The 26,229-nt window shown below is 44.0% G+C and overlaps 2 protein-coding genes and 1 long non-coding RNA gene across 9 annotated transcripts in view; 1 reads left to right on the top strand and 2 right to left on the bottom strand.

Moving 5' to 3' along the window:
• Window positions 1-26,229, bottom strand: part of LOC139789285 (zinc finger protein 501-like) — a 373,834-nt gene that overhangs the window by 101,936 nt on the left and 245,669 nt on the right.
• On the top strand, window positions 12,332-13,183 carry LOC139789287 (uncharacterized). Its single transcript, XR_011723126.1, has 2 exons — window positions 12,332-12,455; window positions 12,543-13,183. It is a non-coding gene; the product is annotated as an uncharacterized lncRNA (long non-coding RNA).
• Window positions 12,378-23,174, bottom strand: LOC139789278 (ankyrin repeat domain-containing protein 26-like). 7 transcript variants are annotated; one of them, XR_011723119.1, is made up of 10 exons: window positions 22,825-23,002; window positions 22,600-22,684; window positions 21,905-22,119; window positions 20,968-21,193; window positions 20,242-20,348; window positions 19,759-19,891; window positions 16,521-17,825; window positions 14,296-15,715; window positions 13,871-14,090; window positions 13,257-13,316 (listed from the first exon to the last, which is right to left on the bottom strand). XR_011723119.1 is itself a non-coding variant. In XM_071729799.1 (7 exons), exons 1-7 carry the CDS (start codon window positions 22,851-22,853, stop codon window positions 18,286-18,288), a joined length of 879 nt encoding a protein of 292 aa, XP_071585900.1. In that variant the 5' UTR covers window positions 22,854-23,174; the 3' UTR covers window positions 18,211-18,285. The 7 variants fall into 7 exon arrangements, 1 of the variants encoding a protein (XP_071585900.1); XM_071729799.1 differs by lacking the exons at window positions 13,257-13,316; window positions 13,871-14,090; window positions 14,296-15,715; window positions 16,521-17,825 and adding an exon at window positions 18,211-18,369 and having other exon boundaries at window positions 22,825-23,174; XR_011723116.1 differs by lacking the exons at window positions 19,759-19,891; window positions 20,242-20,348; window positions 20,968-21,193; ... (1 more) ...; window positions 22,600-22,684; window positions 22,825-23,002 and adding an exon at window positions 12,378-12,500 and having other exon boundaries at window positions 13,255-13,319; window positions 16,521-18,161.

Here is a 26,229-nt window from a genome sequence, read left to right as displayed (position 1 = left end):
GAGGGAAAGGGGGGAGGGAAAGGGGGGAGGAAAAGGGGGAATGGGAGGGGAGGAATGAGAGAGGGGGAATGAGAGAGGGGGAATGAGAGGAGGAATGAGAGGGGGGGAGGGAAAGGGGGGGAAAGAGGAGGAAATGTGTAGTGAAATGAGGCAACCAGGTGCCACTAATTGCCAGGTAGTGGGCATGAGCTTGTTTAAGCCCACCTGTGCCTGATTAGGGCGGGCCCCTACTGCGCATGAGCAGGATTAGGGGGCCAATAAAGCTCACTCCTGAGGAAGCTAGGGAGGTGGCTAGCCATTTTTGGAGCAATAGTACTGATCCAGGCTAGTCAGTCCTGAGGGCAGTAGACTCAGAGCACTATTCGTGAGTTTCTGCTGGAACACCTGCTTGGACCTTGGAGTGCCGTGCCCTAAAAGAGGTTTGTCTTGCTGCATCTGGTGGAGAATGTGGGCATAGATCTCGATCTAGCCCGTGCTCAGAAGAATCAGAAGAAAGGGAGCTAGTCCGGTGCAAACTAGCATTAGCAGAAAACCCAAGGAGTCGGGTAAGAAGATCCACTACCTTTCCTTCTCTACCACTGATTGACCAAGAAAAAAAAAAGGAAAGATGGGATTGTCAGCAAGCACCCCTGTTAATGAGAAGCTGGTGACACAGGCAAAGGAGCAAGAACTCTCCTCCTCCCCGTCCTCTGTGGCTGCATGGGAACTTTGGCAGGAGTTCAGTGACCTGTTGGGAAGCCTCCATACTCAAGAAATGAATAAAAACATAACCAGATTAGACGGTACATGGGGAGTGGTGATCAATGCCCTAAAAGAAATAAAAGCTGAGGCGGAAGCTGCCATCACCGCCATTGCAGTACTTCCGCCAAATGCTAGCATTGATACTACAGCCCCACCACCAGAAACAGGATCCGGTGTTGTCCCCATAGTGCCTCCGCTACCCACCCCACCTCCTGAGGGTGGAAAAACCCGTAAGGCGTTCTTAGGACTAAGGGACAACAGCCTTGCCATTAAGAGCATGACAGGAAAGTCGCACCGTTCTATAGCCGAGTTTCTATCAGACATCGGGCCGGAGGAAGAAAAAGAAGCACCTGCTCCAAGCACCGAAAGAAACAAACAAAAGAATGTGAAGATGCCAACAGCCCATGCCCCTGAGATGGGCGTCCCCACCTGCCGCTTGAAACCAACCGTACTGCCACCTCTTAGCTCAGAAAAAGAGTATGGGAAAGAAGCGGCCACCCCACCAGCTGCACCCATCGGCCTGGAGGACAAAATAAAAGCCCTCCTGGAACAAACAAATCAGGCCGTGAAATCTTTAGAAAAAAGGATAACAGACATGGAACAACGCTCATCTTTCCATAAATGTCGAGACCCACCCACCCTCCCTGATGATGATGATGAGGACATTCCAACCCCGTTGTTATCACAACAGAACAACCAAGGCATCAAAGGTGCTTATAGACCCCCGACCTGGAAGATGGTCTGGTTTCATCCGCGATGCCATTCTCAAAGGGGATTGGAGGCCAGCACCATTGCTTGCCCTGTTCTGCATGATAACAATGGGCCGCCTCAATTTGAACAGCACAGTTGGAAAACCTTACAGCAAGCCAAGAAGACCCTGAGAGAGGGAGGATTAAAATCGGAGAGTGGTCAGGCCGTCCTGGATTGGCTTTTCACCGCCAACACTAATTGCCCCCACGACTGCCGCAATCTGGCCAGGTACCTGCTCACCCCCTCCCAGCAGATTGTCTGGGCCAAAGAATGGGAGCGCCTGGCCCAAGTAGACGCAAATCGCTCTCGAGCACCCAGGGATCCACTATTAGGGATAACCGCCAAGATGCTCATGGGCTCAGGACGCTATGCAGATGTCCAAGTCCAGCTCCAGTTCCCGACTGTGCTCCACCACGTCGCTGCGCACCTAGCCCGCCAAGCCTTCTATGTGGTCCCAGAGCCTACTCCAGTCCCTTCATTTACTGCCATCAAGCAAGGGATGAATGAGCCTTTTCAACATTTTGTTGACAGACTTTGGCAATCTGTCATGGCTCAATCCGAGCCAGGAGTAGAGCAAAAGGAATCTATGTTCAAGCTACTGGCGTTTGAAAACGCAAATCCGAGAATGAAGTCACTGTTCTCCACTTTACCAAAAACGGCTGACGTCTCGGAGATGTTAGAAGTATCTGCCAGGGCCACCCAAACACAACAAAACCAAGGCATGGCCAGTGCCTTTGCCGCCCTCTTGGAACCCTCCCAAAAGCTTCTCACGGCAGTTGTGCAGAAACTAGACAGAAGGGAAAATCGATACAAAAGGAGAAATCGATCAAGAAAATCCACCCCTGTCTGTTTTCGATGTGGAGCCACAGGCCACTCAACAAGAGCTTGCTCAGCCACAGTGTGGTGTGACCGATACCAGAGAGACAACCACAACACTGGCATGCAGGTTTGCAAAAAACGGAAGGTGCAGCGCGCAAGGCCCCCATGCCATGACACAAGTAGCCGGGTCAGCGCTTTACACCAGCTCCCCGCCCCAGCCACAAGGGGAAGCCTGGGCATCGGTGTGCCCTCAGCAATAGACGTCACGCTCACGACAACACAGGTACACCGGATACCGACGGGAATATATGGACCAATATACCAAGAAGACAGCACGATTGGAGCCTTACTAATGGGCCATTCTTCCCCTGGAGTTGCAGGACTTGTTGTGCTCCCAGGAGTTATAGATGCGGATTATACAGGGGAGATCATGATTACTTGTTTTACATTAACACCTCCCCTGATAATCAAAGCAGGAACCTGGCTAGCACAACTGGTCCTCCTCCCAAAAATGAATCTGGGAAAGAACGCCCCCGTGGCATGAGGCAGTCAAGGCTTTGGATCTTCTGGACGCACTCTGGTAACCTTAGTGCAACAGATGAAGACAAGGCCCATCATAATTGTCAAGTTGACCTCTGGAAAAGAGGTCAAGACCCTTTCCATGATGATGGACACCGGGGCTGATGTTAACATAATCAACCTTAATGTGTGGCCTCGTCATTGGAAACTTATCACTGCCCACGATGCCGTCCAGGGAATAGGTGGTGGTTCCACCCCCCTTCAGGCCCTTAAACCCGTGCAGTTTCAGTTTCCTGAAGGACAAGCGGTGACCGTACGTCCTTATGTGTTGCCGTTACCGGGACAACTTGGAGGGTTGGTTGGCAGGGAAGTTATGAGCCAACTAGGGGCTGTTCTCTCCATTCCTGAACCCATCCAACCCCCTCAACATTTTCAATAAGGGCCACTGCAGAAGTGCCGCCAACTCCCAGACTGCAATGGAAGACAGACACCCCTGTCTGGGTGGAGCAGTGGCCCCTATCCAAAGAGCGGCTAGAAATCGCCAACCGTCTGGTAAAGGAGCAGCTGGACGCAAGACACATCGAGCCGTCTGTCAGTCCTTGGAACACGCCCATCTTCGTAGTTCCAAAGAAGACAGGAAAATGGCGATTACTGCATGACTTGCACAAGGTCGACAACCAGATGTGGCCGATGGGTGCCCTCCAACCCGGGCTGCCCCTACTCACAATGTTACCCAGAGGCTGGCACCTTCTGGTAATTGACCTCAAGGATTGCTTCTTCACCGTTCCCCTACACCCTGAAGACACGGCTCGCTTCGCCTTCACCATCCCATCGATCAACAAAAGCGAACCTGCGAAGCAATACGAATGGGTAGTGCACACACCCAGGTGCTTTAGTGGACTGGACCGATAACCATACCAATGCATTAAAATGGGTCGTCCACAAACTGGCAACCGGCTTTGCAGATCGTCGAGATGCCACCCAAGCCATTGGAGTCTGGGTATGCAACCACCGTTCATTCCCATTCGCACTGCTGTTACAGGATTTCAACTGGCAAAGGAAAAATGGGGAACACCACCATGACAACCAAAGCTCTCCAAAATCAGACTCGATAGCCATCTTGGAATGGTTATTTCCACCCCACACGGCTCAGAAAGGTATCTGGCAACAAACCGAGATAACGGCATTCCTGATACGAAAGGGACGACAACGTTGCCTTGAAGTAGATGGTCGAGAGCCAGGATGGATCAGCATCCCTATCAAAACAATTGATTTTGATTGGTTGCTGCAACGCTCTATACCGCTACAACTCGCCTTGTTCGAATACTCTGGAGATATCCGTCATGGAGGCCCAAAACACAAGCACCTCCAGGCCATCAGCCAGTTCCATTAGATAGAATGACCAATTGTTTCAGAGCGCCCAGTGCCTGGTATCACCGTGTTCACTGTTGCTGGAAAAAGGTCGAAAACAGCTGCCTGCGTATGGCAGGATAAGGGACAGTGGAAGCAACATTTGATTCCGGGCACCGACAAAGACAACCTACAGACTCTGGAACTACTGGCTATCATTTGGGCCTTAACACAATGGCGACGTGTCCCCCTTAACGTCGTCTCCGACTCGCAATATGCGGTAGGAGTGGCGAATCGTATCGAGGATGCTCTTATAAAGCCAGTACAAAACCAACGGCTACTGGAACTCTTCCTCACATTACAGCGTGTGCTGAAAATTCGCACACAACCGTGCTGTATTCCTCACATCCATAGCCATAAATACATCATTAGGCCTAGGGGAAGGAAATGCAAAGGCTGACTCCCTGGTCAGCCTAGGAATGCAGGGTCCTGTAAGTCAGTTCACGAAGGCTCAAAACAGCCATTCCTTGTTCCATCAAAATGCCAGGGCATTGAAGCGCATGTTTGCAATTCCATGGGAAGATGCAAAAGGGATTGTTAAAGCATGCCCTCAGTGCGCACAATTTGGCCCTGCCCTAGGAGTGGGAGTCAATCCACGTGGGCTGCAAGCAGGAGAGATCTGGCAGATGGATGTCATCCATGTTCCAGAATTTGGACAACTCAAGTATGTCCACGTGACCGTAGACACATTTTCAGGCATGCTTTGGGCAACAGCTCAGACAGGGGAGAAGGGTTTACATGTGGTCCGTCACCTGACCAATTGCTTTGCTGTTATGGAGGTCCCTCAAGTAGTAAAAACTGACAATGCACCTGCTTATATAGGCGGAAAGGTCAAGCAGTTTCTTGCTACTTGGGGAGTAAAACACATTACAGGGATCCCTCGCTCGTCTACAGGCCAGGCGATAGTGGAAAGAGCTAATCGCACCCTGAAGACATATCTACAAAAGCAAAAAGACAGCAAAGACATGGACCCACAGATGCAGCTTAGCAAAGTGCTTTTTACACTGAACTTTCTTAGTCTAAGCTGTGATTCCCAACAACCCCCGTGTTACTTTATTACTCGTCCCAGAAAAACAACCGCATGCCAGAAGTCCAAATCAATTACAAGGATCCATCTACAGGTCAGTGGGTAGGGCCCAAGCTGCTACTGTTTACTGGAAGAGGTTATAGCTGTGTCTCCACAGACTCCAGACCTCTTTGGGTACCCAGTAAATGGACACGCCCTGACACGACCAGATCATTAATGGACAACGATGAATTATCCAGCAGCTCAAACTGAACAACCTTGCTGAATTTGCGTGTTTTGACATTGTATACTTTTGAACTTCATATATTTTTTGTCTTCCTTTAAAAAAAACCCCCAAAAAAAAAACAAAACAAAACAAAAAAAAGAGGAATTGTCATTTTTATTGTATTTATGTTTATTATGTACTTATTGCACTTCACAAAAAAAAAAAAAAAAAAAAAAAGGGAGGGGGGTGTGGAAATGTAGTGAAATGAGGCAACCAGGTGCATTCAGTAATTAATTGTTTGCAACGCTATCAGGCTGAAAAGAAAATTGCTGCTGTAGCTACTGCTACCTTAGAGGGGCAAGCGCTTCCTGGGAAACATCAGTTTGGGGTTGACTATAATCCATGTCCCCCGACAGGGAAAAAGATGGTTATACGGGTCACTCAGGATGTTAATACCGAGACACCGGTTGAGCCATCTGCTTCCCCTACTGCTCCCCCTGTACATTCAGTTGGTGAAACAGTAGATGATTTGTCTCCTGAAAAAGTTGGTCAGTTAAAAGAGGAGGCAGCTGCTTATCGTCATCAGGAGTTAGCTGCCGTCACATTTGGGCAGCATTCCACAGTTTGGCTCTATCTCAAGAGTTAATTGGCTACAGATAGAGAAGGAGGCTATTCATAACAAAGCTTATCATCTGTGCTCAGATATACAAGCACTCCCACAAGCTTTTCCCGTGACATATACACCAGATGGTCAGGGAAATTTACAAGTAACCTATGGCCCTTTAGATTGGAAATTTTTGACACAGTTGAGAGCCACTGTTAATGACTGTGGACTGCATGGTGAACCAGTTAAACAAATGATAAATTATATCTGGGGAGCTGGCTTGCTGCTCCCGGAGGACATAAAAGGTATCATGCGTATGATTACCACGCAGTCTGCTTTAATGTTATGGCAATCTCACTGGCAGACATTATGTGAACAATTTGTAAACATTCCCAGACAGCCAAATGACCCTATGTATGGAGTGTCAGCTAGCCAACTTATGGGTACTGGGCCTTATGCTGATATTGACACACAGGTCTTGTCAGCTTGTTGTCACACAGCTGTGTTGACACACAGGTCTTGTTGTCAGCTCGTCTTCCCTTCTTGCTCCCAACAAAAGGGGAAGGAGAAAGGAGAAGCAGAAAGGGGAAGCAGAAAGAGAAAGGGGGAAGGGGGAAAAAAAAGGGGAAAAAGGGAGGAAAAGGGGGAAAAGGGAAAAAAGGGGAAAGGGAGAAAAGGGGTGTAATAAAGGATTGTAATGTGTGTTTATGAATTTGTTTTCCTAACTGTGGGAAAAAAAAATCCGCGGAGGCTTAAAGGACAACACGCAGTCACCAATATGGTTAAAGTGAAGTCGTTTATTAACAGTGGACACTCGCTTTATATAGAGCCTTTGTTTATATAACGATATCTTGCAGGTGGCTATATCTTGGACACAAATTCTGTTCTCACAGAACTTCTGCTGGCTACCTCATTATCCTGTTATTCTTCTTTTCTACTGCCAGCTCCCTTATCTTTTTCCCATAGCTCATCTTTCAGTAACCTTGCAACTGGGTCTTAAGGCCCTTAGTTTACTCTAGCTAAAGCTAAAGAGTCAGGATTGCTCACATATCTGTTTTCTTCCAGACAGTTTCCCAACATATCCCCCTTTTTGTTTTTGAGCAAGCCTGACTTACTTCATCACGTGAAATAACATGCTAATAATACATTGCCATAAACAACATACTAATAATACGAAAGCATCAAAACCAATAATAACAAATATAATTGATAAACCTTGTCTAATTAAATCTCTAAGCTATCCCTATATCCTTAAGTGATTTAACCATTCATTTAACCCAATATATGCAAGAGTTAATTTTTCATGTTATCTTAATCAATTGTTTTTGATTGTGAATTGACTCTGAATGATCAGATAAATTCATGCAAATACACTCCATCAAAGTCTTCACAAACATAACCTAAAAGCTAATAATAAAAAGTCAGTGGCAGCATGATATTGTAAAACTGCATGTCTGACACTATCAACCTCTTTTAGCATCTGCGTTAAAATACCAGAAATTAAGTTCATCTACTTAGCAGTGCAACAGAATAGCACAATCAACAATCAACACATAGACAAGGGATCCCATAATCAACATATAAACGATCACATGAATTACAACATTAACAAGAACCTATTATCAATACAATATGAAAAGCACATTTCACACTGCAATGGAAGGACTTAAATACCTTTTTATTATGAGGAAGGTCTGGTGTCCACTGGTGCATAGAACCAAGAGGGTAGAGGAGGCTTATCCGACAAAAATTGGTCGGGGGGCCCCAAAAGCATCCCCAGACCCCTCCCGGGTCACGGCACAGTGGAGTCCTGGTTTCCTTCATGGTTGCCAAATTGAGGCTCAAAAAGGCCTAATAAACAAAGACAGTAAAAGGACGCACTTTCCCCCTTTTTTTTTTTTTTTTTTTTTTTTTTTTTTTTTTTTTTTTTTTTTTTTTTTTTTGCTGTGGTGTCTGCATCAGGGCTCATTTTTTGAGCAGCAGCAGTGTCAGTGGGGGTAGAGACAGCAGCTGCAACAGATACACTGGCAATGCTCACCGGCCACATCTGAGTTGTGCCCTTGTGTGCGGGGGGGTGAGAAGCGGCTGCGGAGGCAGGAGTGGGGGTGCTCTCTGTACGAGGAGCAGCTCTCACTCCCCGCAGCAACTCTCGGGCTCTGAAAAGGCATACTCATTCTCATAAAATCTAATGAAGTTAGCCTAAAATTAAAAGAAGTGGTACAATTTCCCAAACCAAAACTCAAGTGTAATTACCAAGGTTTTTTTTTGTTGTTGTTGTTGTTTTGGTTTTTTTTGTTTGTTTGTTTGTTTTTTGTCTCTGTATGAAACACCAGTGGACCATGCACCACAATATAAATCAATATTGAGAACCATATTGCAATGATGGTCCTTAAGCAGCTTTATCTGCTTCTAGCATTTGCTCAGAAGCTTCTAACAATTGGGCTGCTGTAGCACCTTTTGGGAGTAGTCCTAATGCACGTTTAGTTTTTTTCATTAGCATTGTCATATGCTGACATATAAAAAAATTTTGTTTTCATCTCTTCTGTCAAGTCGGGATGTGAGTCATATTACCACTGAATATAAGTGATCCACAAATTTTGGATATGGCTCCACTCCCTCGTTTAATATTTGTAAAAGAGGGAGTTGCTTGTGCAGGATCATGCACAGTTTACAAAGCTTTATACGCCAATTCTTGTGAAAGTTGTAACACTTCAGTTTGAAACCATGCCTGCAAATCTGCACATACAAAAGGACAAGCACCAAGTAACATTTGTGCTTGCACTCTGTATAATGCATCGGTGTTCTGTCTAGGAATCACAGCTTCATTTTCACACAGCATTTGCCATTTATGATGAAATTGCAATTGTTGATTCCACCTTTTCCCCCACCCCCCCCCCCACTATCCCCTCTACCACCCTCCCCTCCCCATGTTGGATCTAGAAGAGGTGGAGCAGTGGGTGTTAAAAGGTTAAGGGAAGTAGGAGCAGGGATAGGGAACGGATCAGGGGATAAAAATGGATTAGTGCCCCTGGGTTGTTTAGGGTATTCTCCGGAGCAAAAAACTAGGGTTTTTTCAGGGATATACTCATCCTTGGTCTCCAGTTCTTTCAGCTTCTTCAGCAGTTCCCTGAGTTGCTTGTCTCCGAGTCCCAGTTCTTTCCTTGGTTGTTGCTCTATAGCAGGCACTGATGGTGTTGACAGGTGAAGCAGAGGATTAATTGATGGCAACTGTGGTCAAGAAGATAAATCAGGCATCGGAGGTGGAGAGGAAGGCAGCGGTGGCAGAGTGTTTGGGAGCCGTGGCAGGCGGGCAGGAGGGGGGGATCTGCATTCCAAGGTTCCTCGCCTGTGTTCTCCAGCTTCTCTCCCTCTGGGTCCTCCGATTCTGGTGGTGTTTTCGGTCGCTTTTCGTTTTGCTTCTCAGTCCCATTTTTACTTTTCATCTGACCCTCCAGGGTCAAATGGCACAATTGGCTGAGCTTGAATCAGTATAGTCCCTTCAGGTGCTGGTGGGGGCACCTTAGGTGTCTCAAATAACTGCCTAGAGGTCAAGTCCATATTTTGAGCATTCATCGGTATTGGTAGATCAGGTGTTAAGGCAGCAAACGCTGAGGCTGCTACTCTTTCACTTTTCGTTTCTTTCAAGGTTTCTCTAATCAATTTCCAGAGTGCGGCTAAGCGTCGTGCCTCCTTATCTCCATCGTTAATTTTATCCCATAGAGCAGTACCTATGGCTTCCCAAGTAGGTAACTCAAAAACGGTACCCATCGAGGGGATCAAGTCTCTATCCCGTGCCCATTTCAGTAATTCACGTAAGGTCCTGCCTTCGTGTGATAAACCTCTCTTAGAGAGAATACATTGGAGGAGCTTAACTACTGCCTCTTCTTCTTTAGAGAGTGTAGACCCCATCTCCTCCCCAGCCGCTCACCTTTTTCTTGGCAAGATTCTTCAATTTCGAGGTACCTCTTTCGTTCCGTAGCCGGGCACCAGCTACATAGACCGCCGGGGCAGCAGTCTCCTTTCGACTGGCTTCTCCGCTCCTGCCGCACCGTTCCTTCGGTCGGCTTTCTCGCTACCCTCTCATCCCAGCTGTCTTAATCGCTCCTGGAAGCAACAGCGAGAGGGTCCCTGTTCGGGCGCCAAATGTGGGAAAAAAAAATCCGCGGAGGCTTAAAGGACAACACGCAGTCACCAATATGGTTAAAGTGAAGTCGTTTATTAACAGTGGACACTCGCTTGATATAGAGCCTTTGTTTATATAACGATATCTTGCAGGTGGCTATATCTTGGACACAAATTCTGTTCTCACAGAACTTCTGCTGGCTACCTCATTATCCTGTTATTCTTCTTTTCTACTGCCAGCTCCCTTATCTTTTTCCCATAGCTCATCTTTCAGTAACCTTGCAACTGGGTCTTAAGGCCCTTAGTTTACTCTAGCTAAAGCTAAAGAGTCAGGATTGCTCACATGTCTGTTTTCTTCCAGACAGTTTCCCAACACCTAACCAGACAAATTCTGAGTTAAACTGAGAAAGAAGTAAATATGGGGCTAGACAAAGCAATTGAAACATGTAACTTTCCACGAAAAAAGCAGTGTAAGCAATACAAGGCCTTAAAGAGATTAACTTCTGTCTTGGCGATAATTGAAGCCTGGGCCTTGTTCTTAAAACAAGGCGCTGCCAAGGTTAACAACGCACGAAAAGAATGCAAGCATCTACACAGAGACGACACAAAAATGCCACAACCAACAGATAAGGGAAAAATTATGACTAGGGCCTAATTTTACTCTGTAACAAGATAATGAAGTCGGCAAAACCAAGAAAGACAAAGGGTTCAAGTTTGAGGAAAACTTCTTACTTCATCAAAAAAAAAAACCCCAACGACCCCCCGATATCTCCCCAAGAGAAGACTCCACCCGAACTCTGCCCGTTATGAATATTGTAATAACATGATATAATCCCTACAAATATATATGTAAACCCACCCCTTTTTTAATATTCATAGAATTGTAATCAATATAAAGTAATTTAAGAGTTTTAGAGTTTTAGAGGTGTGCGTGTGAGTGGAGCGGAGACGCCCCATGCACCCAGTGCTGTTTGCTCACTGCAATTTCAACTTTATTAGTTAATTAAACCATTAACAGAATACTGAGTCTTGGTCATTTTTAACAGGGGGAAAAGGGGGAAAGGGGGAAAGAAGAAACAGCACCAGTCACTGCAAAGCTGTGACTCTGGAGTAATCATTACAAAATAGGTGCAATTCCTCCTGGGACATCCGGCCTCACATCACAGAACATGTTTGATGCCATGGATGACAAACATTGAACTCCCCTGACGATTGCCTGAACACTACTGAGTGATCTTTCCCTAAAGAAAGGATATCTTTTGTCACTGATTAGCCTCTTCTTCCCTATTCAAATAAAAAGACTGCAACAGAGGAGCTAGAAACACAAGCAATGAGTAAGGGACAGCAAAGACCAAGAACTGACAGCATAGGGTGTGTGTTATGGGTTAGTGCTGAAGGCAATCACTGGACACGGGAAGAGAAGTGATGGCTGAAGTCTATGAAACTCTGTGTAGGGCTCCTTTTATGTTTGTGATTGAGGATTAACTCCAGTGAAAGATGACTTCAGCTTAAGCAAAGTGTATCTCTTTGGAGGAAATGAGTCAGATTCCTTTCTGCTTGGTTTGGTTTTTTTTTTTCCAGGCAGCTGCTTAAAGGTCTACAAAGCATTTTGTAAGGAGAAAGTTTCCATGTTCAAGTAAGTGTAAAGCTAGCAGAAAAAACCCTGTATTTAGCACAGGAACTAAACAGCTTTCAAGATGTTGTTTTCAAGAGTTAGAAGCAGTCATCTTTTTCCTTACTCTAAAATGAAACATTACCATGTCCAGCTTCTTCAGAGACAAATTCATCTTGTTCCTGCTTGTACTAGAATTATACCGAAAACACACCATTAACATTGTGCAATATTAAACTTCTAAAACATTCTTCCAATCCACACAAAACCAGGCAGTAACTCCAAGGGCCAAAGAAGTGAGGCCAAAAACCAGCAGAGTGGAGGGAAGGGCCCTCTCTCCACGACTAAAGGGAGAGCAGTTCCTCCAGGAGAACCCCATAAAAACCCAAATGCCTCCTACACAAAGTGGATCTCCCACACTAAAGTGTAAGGTGAGACTTGTTGCAGATTTATTCGGGGATGCTTCCTACTGGACTTGGACTTCTGTTCAGAACCAGGATGTCCCAGGTGAGTTGAATGGAGGGAGAGGACTACGCATCAAAAAATCACCAGGGAAGGGCAACAGGGCTGTCATCCATCCAACAGACTAAGAACATTTATTCAGACTGATAGAAACATATTTCCATCTCTTCTGATCCATCACAAGGTATGGAATAAGCTCCCAAAGATGTAGTTTAAAGTTCATCAGTGTCTGGGGAGAAAAGAGACAAGATTCCTGGTGTTACTTTTACAGGAGAGAGGGGCAAAGAGGTCACTGTCAGAACATTTCGGCTACGAAGCCAGAGCTGAACACTCTCTGTGATTAAAAGCAGACAGCAACAGAAGGAAATGGGGGCTTCCTGCAAAGCTGTGACTCTGGAGTAATCATTACAAAATAGGTGCAATTCCCTCTTGGACATCACAGAACATGTTTGATGCCCTGGATGACAAAAATTCAACTCCTCTGCCTGAACACTACTGAGTGATTTTTCTCTAGAAAATAGGATAACTTTTGTCACTGATTATCCTCTTCTTGCCTATTCAAAAAAAAAAAAAAAAGACTGCAACAGAGGAGCTACAAACACAAGCAATGAGTAAGGGACAGCAAAACCCAAGAAATAACAGGATTTGTGTTATGGGTCTGTGCTGGAGAAGTGATGGCTCAGGGCTATGAAACTCTGTGGGGCTCCTTTTCTGATTGGGATTGAGGATTAAGTCCAGGGAAAGATGACTTCAGCTGAAGCCAAGTGTATCTGTGGGGAGGAAATGGGTCAGTTTTCTTTGTTCTTGTGGTTTTTGGGGTTTTTTTTTCAGGCAAGCGCTTAAAGAACATTTTGTAAGCAGAAAGTTTCTGTGTAAAGAGAGCAGAAAAAAAACCCTGTGCTTAGCAAGGAACTAATCAGCTTTCAAGATGTTCTTTTTCAGAGTTAGGAGCAGTTATATTTTTCCTACCTCTAACGTGACACCATGCTCTTCATCTTACCATCTTCTTCTTACCAAGTTCTTCAGAGATGAACTCATCCAGTTCCTGCTTGTATCCAGAAAATATCACATTAACAGGAGTGCAACATCCTAAAAAATTCTAAAACCTTCTTCCAATCCACACAAAACCAGGCAAAAACTCCAAGGGCCAAAGAAGTGAGGCCAAAAACCAGCAGAGTGGAGGGAAGGGCCCTCTCTCCAGGACTAAAGGGAGAGCAGTGACCAAATTCACAGCTCCTCCAGGAAAACCCCATAAAAACCCAAATGCCTCCTACACACAGTGGATCTTCTACACTGAAGTATAAAATGAGATTTATTGCAGATTTATTTATTATAGTCATACATCCTAGATAAGAATTTAATTTAAAGCTTAGCTGGGAACATCCTATGGCATCATCTTTGGTTTCTGGGCACTCTTGGAAAACAGCCCTCAAAACCCAAACTTTTCACCCCTAGCACATCTAGATGTTGTGTTGGGATGAGGAGATGATACACCATGAGTAATCCCTGCAAATGAGTTGTAACTTTAGGCTAAAAAGCACAACCTTGCATACAGATGCTCTTCAGCAGTAGCTGAGGACAGGATTTCAAAATGTTTACCTTGGCTGCAGAAGAGGAAATCCTGTTCATCAATGGTTCTGCTCCTATGGGTGAGCTGGGGATGCTTCCTACCGGACTTCTGTTCAGAACCAGACTGGTGCCAGGATGTCCCAGGTGTGTTGAATGGTGAACTGGATTTGCAGCCACTTCCACATGTTTTCTTTTATCTTCCACGAAGCTTTCTGTTGGCTTTTCCTTTTTTTTTTTTTTTTCATCAGTTCTGAAACATTCAGACACAAAGAATTATCTCTGGCAGGAACAAATTAGGAATGACCAAACCCATTTGACCTGAAGGGTTTTGGGGAGCCTATATCATAGCAGTCAAACCTGCAAGAGTTACCAAGACTTGGGGCTGCTCAGCACTAAAGTTTCAATGCAATCTGTGAATGGAGTTTGCTCTGGAATTTTGGGACAACTTCGTCTACCTTGGATTAAGCCTCTCCCAGTTATTTTTCCAAGCCCAGGTTGCCTTCCTCCAGGTTCCTGCAGTGCCTCGTAGCAACTTCCAGTGAAGCTTCTGCCACAGACAGCTTTTTCATGTCAGCTCTCTGACATTAAATGAAATGGTTAGATGAGCATAAAAGAAGTTATAAGAACATGAATTCTGTCTTCCAACTTATTTGATTATACAGTTACAACTGTCTTGAATTCAAAAAGTAGGAAAATTTTTCCTGCCACCAGCAGTCAGCACCTCCAAACTATCAGCAGCAGCTCATGGAGATTTCTGTTTTCTAATACATAAACAAATAATATATTATATATTATATAAAATATTATATAAAATATTATACTTCTTGAACAATACACCAGCATACACTGAATCATGATATTTTTTTAACAAAACTCAAAGCAATCTGTCTGATGCAAGAGCCACAGGTTGACTGCAGATATTACTCTGGTGACTAAAGGCAGGACTTTGTATGAGATGGTTCTTCGGTCTCTTTCTGCATTCTAAAAAGAATTAAATTAATACATTAAATTAATACCAGGTTAATTTTAGCGTAACAACTTTCATAAATCTGGACAGGCCCTCCTTTCCTCCAGCCACCCACCCAACTACCATCTCCCAAAGGAACCTGGTATTTTGGCACTAGGAATAAAAAGTGATTCACAGGGGAAAACCATTGACAGCACTGCTGGAGTTCTTCCGCCTCTTCCCTCTTAAAGAAACTGAAAAATTAAGAATAAGGTGGTTATCTGACACATGCAGGCATTCACCTCACTCAAATGCTCCGGGGTTGAGAGGAAGAAAGAAATGGAATTTTAAAGCACTGTTCACATCACTATTCACAGACAGCACACCAGTGTCTAATTACTCAACAGGACTAGTTCCTGTTTTCCAGAAAATAAACATTAAAAAAAATGGGTACAGCAATTCTTAAGTCTTTGCTCTGCCTGGGACTGGTGGAATTTGCAGAAAAAAACTTTAACATCCTAATCAGTCTTCTGACCAGTTAATTAGCCTAACACAGCCACACAGAAGAAATTTAAATATTGCTGCACATCACAAAATACAGAAGAGAAAGCTTAGTGGCTGAAATTGACTTTTTTGAGGAACAGGCAGGTCCCAAAAGACAGAATGCAGAAATGAACAGCAAAACACTGCTCAGAGCCTTCAACACTGCAAAACGTGTGTCCTTTACCTCCCTTTTTTTTTTAGTTTTTCAGTCTCATAGTTTAAGACTTGTTCTCTTAAACCAGCACACTTGGCCTTTAATTCCTTGTTCATCTTTTCCAGCGTGGACACTTGCTTTTCAGCAGAGTTTGTGGAAAATGTCATTAAACATCCCTGTGCAGCAGCTGATGGAATAAATGGCTTTCCCTCTGGAGCTGGGCCAATGCCTCCTGTGTGGACAGAATCACAGAACCACAGAATCATTAAGGCTGGAAAAAACCTCTAGGATCCTCCAGTCCAAGTGGGAAACCAACACCACTAAACCATGTCCCCAAAGTGGGAATAATGTGCTCCACTCTCCCCTGAGGTGTTACACAGGACTCCAGACCCTTCTGCCCAGCCCTGCCCCAGATGCCCAACACCAACAGGATGCCTGCCCTATTCCCCTCATAAATACCCTCAGAAAAAATCCTTTTCAAACACTTCTTAGCATGGACCAACACACACATGTTTTGCAGATGCAGGGAAAGCATCAAAGGTCAACAAATTCCAAGGTTTGTTTGCATGAGCTTTCTCTTACAAAGAGGAAGACCAAGTATGTTTAATCACACACATCAGCCTTTTACAGATAAATCTCCTTCTTCACTTCAATATGTATTTTGTATGGGGAAAAGAAATGCATTTGACTGCATTGTTTGCAGAAACAACACAGCCCAGCTGGAAATAAAGAAGCAGAACAGAAAATATCCAGCATTGTGGAGAAGATTTTTCCCCATCCTAAGAAAACTGTACCCAACTTCAGACATCAACACCACCTTCCTCTGCACGACTCTGCGATCACCATTAGTCACTTTCTGCTAACTTTCTTTACCTTATTGTATAATTTATTCCATAATTTACTCTATATTTGGTCTATAATTTACTCTATATTTACTCCATAATTTACTCTATATTTACTCTATAATTACTCTCAATTTACTCTATAATGTTACTTAGCAGTCCTTACTCTAGTTCAAAATATTTGGCTTCACATACCTGCACCCCAGAGTTGTCAGTGGCTTCCTTTAGGCCTTTTTTTTTTTTTTTTTGCTGGTGATGACACATGGAAAGCTCATCTCCAGGGAAAACCACAGTATTCTTCCAAGGATTTTTCCAGCAATGGAGAGCAGAGTTATAGCTCAGGAGTGTGAGCAGTTTGACTTTTCTCCATTCTTCTTCTACAGGGTGATGATGACTGCACGGTGGTGTTTTCATCAAAGCGGTTTCTCACTGGATCTTTAGGAAGACAGTGAAATTTTAGAGGTTCTCTGTCAACAGTTCTTGGATCTCCTGGGTGCTTTCCTCAAAGCAATCCTTGTTTTTCTTTAAAGAGAACTGCAGGATGCTCTTTTTAATGTGTTGCCAAAACGCTTCAGGAGAGGGATCTATGGAATGACCAAAAGGTCTTGAAGGTTTACCTGGAAGATGTTTCTCACTGTAACTTTTTGAAGATGGTTCACTTTGAGCCTCCTCCCTGGGATGTCACCCCTCTTAGGTTTGGGCTTCAAGCAGAGGGTAAGTTTGCATGGCACAAGGCAGTGGTCTGTAGGACATTCTGCACCAGGCATCGCTCGGCTATGATGGACATCGCCAACATTTCTCTGGCACGCTAAGACAGTCAGTGAGGTGCCAGTGCTTGAATCCAGGATGATTCCAGGTTGTTGGAAGAGAGTTTTGGTGATGGTGTTCTGCTCAGCACAAAACTCCAGCAGGAGGCGTCCATTGTCACTACAGTTTCCAACACCATGCTTGCCCGGGACTACTTTCCAGGCTTCGTAGTTCTTTCCTACTCCGGTGTTGAAGTCACCAAGGGTTATGATCTTCTCTGCAGGAACCTTTTGGGGGAGGCAGTGCAGGTTTGGTGTAGAATTTGACTTTTGGTCAGCTTGGAGGGTTGGGGCATAAATCCTGAGGAGAAGAACATGGGGCTTGTTGTGGCGTGGGAGGCGTAAGGAAATAATGCGATCAGTGACCCCACAGCAAATTTTTAACTTTGGAGGCTTGGAATAGCTGTGAATAAAAGCATAATCCTCATCTATCAGCCTATCAGAGTCTTCCTGGGAAATATCGGCACTGCAGTGAAGGAGAACTTTGATCAAATGAAGATTCCCACCAACTGAGCTACTGGACTTTGATTCCTGTTCAGTGCCAAACTCTTTGCCAGGATGTCCCAGGTGAGTTGAAAGCTGAGCTAGACTTGGAGCCAGAATTATGCTCTCCAAGCTGCTTGTGACTGAAGTTCTTCTTCTGATGTCCTTCTCATGGAGTGCAGTGTTGGCTTTTGGTAGCTCATCATCAGCTCTGAAAAAATTCAGACACATCCCAAGAATTATCTCTGGCAGGAACACTTTGGCAGAGTTACTCATAGTCTCTGATTATTTGTTGATTTCTGAAAATAGAGAGGATTAGGAGTGACCAAACCCAGAATTTGACCTGAGGGGTTTTGGAGGGCTTATATATTAGCAATCAAACCAAGGACTTGGGACTTCTCAGCACGAGAGCTTTAAAACCACCTGTAAATGCTCTGTGCTTCTTCCAAAAGGCAGAGAAAACCAACTCTGAGCTACCCTCCCTTTCCCATGGAGAGCTCAAACCTCAGTCAAGCTGATAAAATAGCAGCCAAAAAAATAAATTTTTTTTTTTTTACTTCACAGAATCCAATTCTGTGCTCTGCGGGGCCTCCAGATACAGCTTTTCATGTTTTTCCTTTAGAACAATGCTCTCTCTCAGGGTGTATTTGTATTTTTCAGGGTGTTCATCTTCACTTGCTGGTCCTCTTTTCTGTTTCTCCTCCCATCATGCCTGCCTTAGGCTCTTCTTTCAGCTGGCAAGAAAGTTTGTCAAGCTGTAGATAGAAAAAAACACACACACAAAAAAAGGAACTCAGCAGGAGCTAAAAGAAAAAAAAAAAAAATTTGGTAAAGGGCTGGGCACCAGGACTGGATTTATCATCTGCTGACTCAGTATTAAAATCAGAGTGAAACCAGGGGCTTCCTTTTAATCAAGAACAGGTATAACATCATTTCTGATAGGATTCCTCAGGTTCCCAGCCCTTCTACTGCAGTAGGCACCAAACTGGCAGCATTTTCCCCATTTTCCCATTTTCTGGAAAAGCACTGGAAAAGCTCATGGGAAGTCAAACACACCCAAACCTCCTGGTTTCAGCACAAAAACCACCTCTCATGCTTTGGAGGAATTTTTACAGCACACCCAAGCTTCATTATGGCACTGACAAACACACCATCTTTTTTTTCCCTCTACACTGAGAAATTTTTAAATATTAGTTCAGAAGATGGCTTTTACTGAAGCAGGAAGTTGTATTCTCCTCTTTAGGTGAAAGCTGCAGGTTTTTTTAAAAAAATGTGCAGGAAACATCAGCCTTTTGTTAGGTCCCAATAGTCACCTACAGCTCTGTCCTTCTTTTCTCCTTCCAGAAGCAAAATTTTCTGTATCCATTGAACATCAAACCTGATATTCTGTCAGTCATTAAAAGGGGAGGAAACTGGCATGGTAAGCACTTGAAAGAGGCTCTAACAGAAAGAAGAACCTTGATTTATTTGACAGGAAAAGAGACAATGAATGCCTGAGAATAGGAGGTTCCATATAAATAAAAAGGAAAATTTTTTTTCACTGCGAGGGTGACAGAGCACTGGCACAGGCTGGTCCCTTCCAACCCTTAATTTTCTGTGATTCTATTTAACTCTGCCTCAATGGAATCACCTTCCCTGTCATCCAAAATAACTCTTCCAAGAGAAAGACAAAAACTCAAGAAACTTTTGGACTAATCATGAGCCCCTGCCAGGGCAGGGGACTTTTCTTTCATGCTACTCAAACAGCAATAACCACCTCAAAAAGCACTTTTTGGGTGCCCAGGAGAAGGGAAAGGCTGGGATGAAACCAGGGTTTCTCACTAGTGAGAAACAAATTCCACAACATTTTCTGCATCACCTCACTGCATCCTGCCCAGGGAAGTAATTGGAAAGCCTTGGGAAAGAGTAAGACAGGTTCCAGGAGAAAAAACTTTGGGTACACTCATCTACTGCTGCAGCACCATGGAAAGCCAAATCCATTCCAAAATACAGCCCAGAAAAAAAAATAAAATAAAAAAAAAAAAATAAAAAAAAAAATTTGACAACGTGAAAAGAAGCCTTGGGAAAGAGTAAGAGTTTTTCCAGGAGAAAAAACACCACCACCACCACCACCACCAAAAATCCTCACACAAATCAGAGCTCACCTTTGTGTGCATTTTAGCAGCTTCATTGGCCATTTCAGAATAACCATCCTTTATTTCTTTCTTCAACTCATGCAGGGACATTCGCTCCCCATATTCCCTTATAATCTGTTTAATGCTTGAGAAGCTCTCTGAGCTACAAAGCACATTTGAGAAGAAAACAATGAAACAAAGGAACAACGAGCAGCCTTTTTCACATCTTCTTGTGTAAACATCACAGAAATTTTGTCTTTCACAGAAATTACTGAGACAAAAAATCCAGCGTTCCTATGCCACACCTGGAGGCTCCAAATGGCTCCACCTGTGGAAGAATTCAGATTTTGCCTGCAGGGAAACCTCCTTTGGCAGCTCTCATCTCATGGAGAGCAGAGTCTTGCTAGGACTAAGATGAGGATGGAATTTCCTCACCAACTCTTCTGCACACCCAGTTCTACATTCAAATTGAATCCAGCTTGAATTGTACTCAGGGATATGAACAAGCCCCACCTCTCAGACTCTTCCGCCACTTCCGTGTTTATTTCCAGCTCTCTGTCCAGATGCACTTGGAGAGGGCAGCTCAGCTCTTCCTTCTCTTTCTTTCTGTCACTCTCAGACTTTCAAAACAGAAAAAGCAGATGGCACACAGGGCACAGGACCTGCACCTCATCTTCTCCCCACAGCAGCTGCTCTACACCTCCATCTGTCAGCCAACTTCCACAGAAAGCATAGAGACACAATTCCTGAGAATATTTCATCAGATTTCCCACCCAACAGGCCAGTATCTAACAATGGAAACAGATGCCCCCACTGAAGCAAAGGCAAAGAGGTGATTTTGATTCACATCTTGTTCTCCCTCTTGCTCTTCTCTCAGCCAAACTGCTCTAAATATCTACTTATATTTTTTCCTTATGCAGAAAAGGAGAAAAGGGAAAGACTGCCCCTTGGAAACTGGCAGCTCTTTCCTTTTTCCCAGGCATTAATTCACTTGCCCCCCTTTTCTGCAAGGTTTTTAAGCTCCCACTGCCCTCAAAAACTCCTCAACACCCTGAGTGCTCTTGGAAAAGAGAACAACCCTCAAAACCAAAACTCTTCACCCCTACCACACCTAGATGGGGAGTGTTGTGATGAGGAGGAGTTACACCATGAGTAATCACTACGAACGAGTTGTAACTTTAAGGTTAAAAAGCACAACTTGGCTTACAGATGCTGAGGATGGGATTTCACATTTTTTACCTGAGCTGCATAATGGGTGCAAATGTTGTTCCCCAAGGATTCTGCTCCTGTGGGTGAACTTGGGAAGCTTCCTCCTAAACTTGAACTTAGAGAAAGAGTGTTCCCAGAATGTCCCAGTTCAACCAGATACTGCTCAGCACTGACATCCAGACCTTCACTGATGGAAGGGGAAAGAACAAGCTTCCCACAAAGCTTTCTTTTGGCTTTTCCTTGGTTTTCCTCAGCTCTGAAAAAATTCTGACACGTATCAAGAGTTATCTTTGGGAGTCACTTTGGCCCAGTTACCCCCCCCCCCCCCTCCAGGTCTTTGATTATTATTCAACTTGTGAAAGTTGAAGGGATTAGGAGTGACCAAATCCTGAACAGCATTTGAGCTGAGATGTTTTGGAGGATTTCTCATCAGTCACATTTCCCACAAGGAGCAGCCACCAACACTTGAGACTTCTCAGCATGAGAGCTTGAAATCTGTGAATGCTCTGTGCTTACACAGCTTTTTCCAAAAGGCAGAGAACACCTGCACAACAACAACAAGCCAAAAACAAATATTCACTTTCTTCCTTCATAGAATTAAATTCTGTTCTCTCTAGGGCACATCCTTATTCAAACAGTACAAGACATAAAATTCATGGTTTGTTTTTTTTTTTTTTTTGCTACTCAATGAATATAAGGAGGAGATTATTAGAGACTGGCAAAAAGGCTGACTGGTAAAGTACAATTAATTAAAAAAACAAACATTAATTCTACAATTAGTGGTGTTAGTCTTGGAATGCTCAAGAGATATTAAGATAGAGGGAGGGTTAAAGGAACCTTCCTCACAAATATGCCATCTCAGGCTTACAGATGTAATGCTGATCAGATGTAGAAGAGGAACCCCAGCAGGAAAACACAGGAGGAAAAAAGGAAACTCTTATTACTACTTCAGAAAGCATGTACCTACCTTTCCAGTTCATTTTGTAACCATCTTCTCTTTTTCACTTCCTCCAGATACAGCTTTTCGTATTTTTCCTTTAGGACAATGCTCTCTCTCAGGATGTATTTCTCACTCTCCAATTCCTGTTTCAGGTCTCCCATTCTGCTGAGCAGCAGCTTTCTCACTGCTTCGTGGTCATGGGCTCTGATTTCTTCCCCTCTTTCCTGGGAAGCTGCCTGCTCCTGAAGCAGGTAACACACTTTTACCCACCACAACATAAAAAGGGAACCTTTTTTTTCAACCTGCCCAGTGTCAGGGCACAGATTTACTCCTTGAGGCACCTGTGCATCCTCCAGCAACCAAGGCAGAACCCCCAGAGCTACCACGGGCAAGAATTCTTCTTGTTTAGAAAGAACCCCTCCCTCTCAGCACTTATTTATCCAAGCTGCTAATGAAGGAACACTGTGGGACAGAAAAGGATAGAGAAAAGGATTCCTCAAAGAAGGAATTCCCCCACCCCCCCTGCCACTTTGCTCTAGGGAAAAAATAACACAGAGAACACTTTCAGAAGCCCCTCTGCTCCTGGCCAGGATTTCAGAATCCCACAATTTGGAAAAGAGCTCTGAGATCACCAAGTCCAAAATTCAACCCAGAAAAAAATAAAAATATTCCAAAAGCCCCACAGCAATTGGGAAAAAGGCAGCAATTTATGAGCAGCTTACCAGGGGTGAGCCTTGCAGAAGGGTTTCAATTCTACTGTTTTGCTGCACAACTGTGGCTTGCAGTCTGGCATTTTTAGCTTCAAGGCTTAAACAGAAACACAGCTTTTATTACAGGGAACCACCAGAGCACCAATTCTTAAAGAACAGCGGGGAAAGGACAAACAGAAGCATCTTCACCACCCCAGACAGCAGCAGACACCTTGGTCCCCTGTGCCACTCTCTTACCACTGCATCCCTTTCTCCAGGTGTTGCATTGCAATAGTACTCCCAGAAGATGCCAACAGGAGGTCTTCCAGTCTCTGGAAACAATCTCTTTTTTATCTTTCCTTATTCTCCAGAGCACTCTTCAAGTCACAAATTGAATGCTCATGCTGAAGATGTTCTTCCAACTCCTGCAGCTGTAAAAGAACAGCAAGATTCCACAGCACTCAGCTGAGTTTTTATGCTGAAGATCTCAGGGAATGCCTCTGTCTGCACATACCCACTACCCAAAGAGCTGTCAGTACATTTCAAACCTTCCCTCTTCCTAGGAAATGAACACAAAACATGCTACTTTACCAAATCGTCTCCACTCTAAGCACTGACACTCACCCTCCCACTCCTTTCAGGCACTCTCTGGATCCCTTCGTTTGCTCCCCCTCCTTGAAAATAGGAATTAAAAAGTTCATCCTTCTCCTAAAGGGACGTCACAGCCCCCTTGTATATCTATAGATATATCTATATTCAGGCATGGTAAGTTCCAGAAGCAATCAGAATTGGCAGCATGCTGATGGATGGAGTTAAACCCAGTGGTGGTCCCAGGGTGGTCCCCAGGGCTCTGCACCAGTTCTCTTCAACATCTTTATCAGTGATCTGGACGAGGGGATTGGGTGCAAATGACATCAAATTGGGTGGGAGGCTTGATCTGATGAGGGCAGGAAAGCTCCGCTAGAGGGACCTGGGCTGTAGGAGATTCAACAAGGGCCAGGAAAAATATTTTTCCCAAAAGGGTTGTGATGTAAACACTTTGAAAATACAAAATATGTCTCTCGAATCAGTATTTTTTTTTTCTGCTCTTTTTAAGATATACCAAACATCCTCAATTAACAGATTTTTTCCCCAAACTTAATTAGCTTCTGTTTTATATCATGCTTGACAAGCTCCTAAAGATAAGACTGCTTATCCAGTCGCCTCCTGGTACATGGTCCAGACAAAGGTAATAAATTGAACAGGGTGCCAAGGACTGAAAGATAATAATAATTAAAAGAGAAGTTCTTGAGATGGCAGAATCTGTGTTATTTTTAGCAAGTCTGTGTGCCAGTGATTTTTGAAAAGACAGAACCCCTTCTGATATATAGAACTCCAAGAGAAAAAGGAGAAGGGTGCAGCTATTCTTCCCCCCCCCCTCTCTCGGCTCTTCGGCTTCAGCTCCGGGACAGAGAAGTGGCAGGAGCAACAGACCCTACGCACCCGACTACAGCCAGAGGCCAGGGCCGGCGGACGGTGATAACATCTTGATTACTTTCTCCTTCTTTTCTCTTCTTAATGACTCTTCTCTCCAGAGTAACTAATTGTATAAATCCTAAATAAATCCTTTTAACTTGTTAAAATCATAAAGCCTGGTTATTTTCGTAAATTCATGCGTCGTCTATGAGTAGTGGCTGAATTTTCCTCGCAAACAAAATATAAATAATAACTCGGATCGTAACATTTAATTGGCGTCACGGACAGGATCAAATTGAGGAAAATATCAGAGCCTGCTCCTAGACTGACTCCTGAATTGCAAAACTAACCTTTAAGAAAATTTAAAACAATTCAAATGGAGTCCATGATGTGTTCTGCTAGCCCTAGTGGTTTGACCTCCTTTGACGAAAATGAGATTTGTGAAATCGCTTTGATTCGCCCATTCAAGGAGTTCCTCAAAACCCGTAACTATACCCCGAAGAAAATTCTCTATGATGCTCTTTATAAAGATTATAAGAGTAGAAATTTTACTTCCATTGCTAAAACGATAACAAGTTTGGAAAACAAATCCGCTCTGGAGAAAGACATTAAGAAAAAGTTGAAAAAAATGGGTGTAGATTATTTCTATGCGCGTGCCTTTCTCACCTTGGCTACTATAATTTGGCAGGAGAATGAAGATTTACGCAAAAAATTAGAAAATAGTGAAAGTGGCGTAAAATCTGAGGAGCTGCCAGGGAAATCAAATTCTGAAATCTGTACTAACCCTAAACCGATGCTAGATGGCGCTCCATCGACCTCTGAATATACAACAGACGATGGGGAGTATGTCTCTCCTGAAAGACCCCATAAAAAAACGGTGCGTTTTGCACCCAAAAGGGGGAAAAAGCGGCTCTCCATTTTAAAAACAAAACCCCAGCCAAAACCTACCAATATCCAGAGAAGTACCTCTCCTGACTCCTCGGAGGGAGAAGTAGCTCAACTGCGCCACTTGGTCAACAGTTTTATAGAAACTGGAACCAAGAGATTTAACAAATTAGAGGGGAAAGTAAATCAGATCGCCATTAGGAGCGAAAGTGCCTCAGCCGCTTCGTCCTCTTGCCATGATTCTTCTGATAGTTCAGAAGATGAGAGCATGCCTATAACTCACAAACGCCTGCGCCCTGTGATAAAAGTAGAACATACGTGTGACATGGAAACAGAATTTGAACAAGTTACTCACAAAGAGTTTCCATACTCTCCTCTGGAGCTGACCCAATTGAAAAGACAATTTAGCAGATTGCCCTTGGAAACTGATATAGATTATGTAGTGAGAGTTTCAGCTTCGGGTGGAGATAATATCTTGCTATCCGAAAAAGAAGCTTCCGGCATTTGGGGTCCGGGAATAATGTTAATTACCGGTAATAACCGAGCCCCCTGGTCCCTGACGCAAAGAGCAGCTTATAACGTGGGTTTCACTGACCCCATAGCCAGGGGAGAACCCCATGTGCTGCCTGGAGGCCTCTCCCAGTTATGGGATAATATTCACAAAGCCTGCATAATTCAAATGATATATGAACATGCTTTGGTGATGAAACAAGAGGACCCACTTATGCTGAAAATAAAACCTGAAAGAATGGATATCTTAATCCGAGGCTTACCTGCACAATTGCAGAGTAAAGCCCTACAGATTAAGACTAGAATCGAAACATCACGAAGCACAAACTATACCTGGTCTGATCTGCTCACAGAATTGACAGAATTTGGACGAAAATATATGGCTCCGGAAGCTAACACTACTTCTGTAAAAGTTTTCCAAACTTCTGCAAATTATAATAATAACCAAAAAATGACTTATGCTGCTGCCACTGCCAGGACCCCCCAAATTCCCCCTTACCAGCAGGAGGAATCACGGGGTGAATGGACAGTTGTAAATAGAGGAGGCCGACGGAGAAATAATAACAATAGAAATAATAACAATAATAACAATGACAATACTAACAATAATACTAACCCCCGTCAAAATAGGCCCCCCCGAGACAGAAATAGTTCACCACCGGGTGAATTGGGACCTTTTGCAAAGCTCAAAGAGGAAGCTAAGCGAAAAGGCATCCCTCCTTCACTCTTAAGTCACAATTTTACCTATGGCCATCTAAAAGCCTTGGTAGAAGAGTGGCCCACCAGGTCAAATTCGGGGCAAAGGCCTGGAAC

The sequence above is a fragment of the Heliangelus exortis genome, chromosome W (assembly GCF_036169615.1).
Source record: "Heliangelus exortis chromosome W, bHelExo1.hap1, whole genome shotgun sequence".
In the NCBI taxonomy this organism is placed as follows: domain Eukaryota; kingdom Metazoa; phylum Chordata; class Aves; order Apodiformes; family Trochilidae; genus Heliangelus; species Heliangelus exortis.
This window is presented reverse-complemented; position numbering and strand designations above follow the sequence as displayed.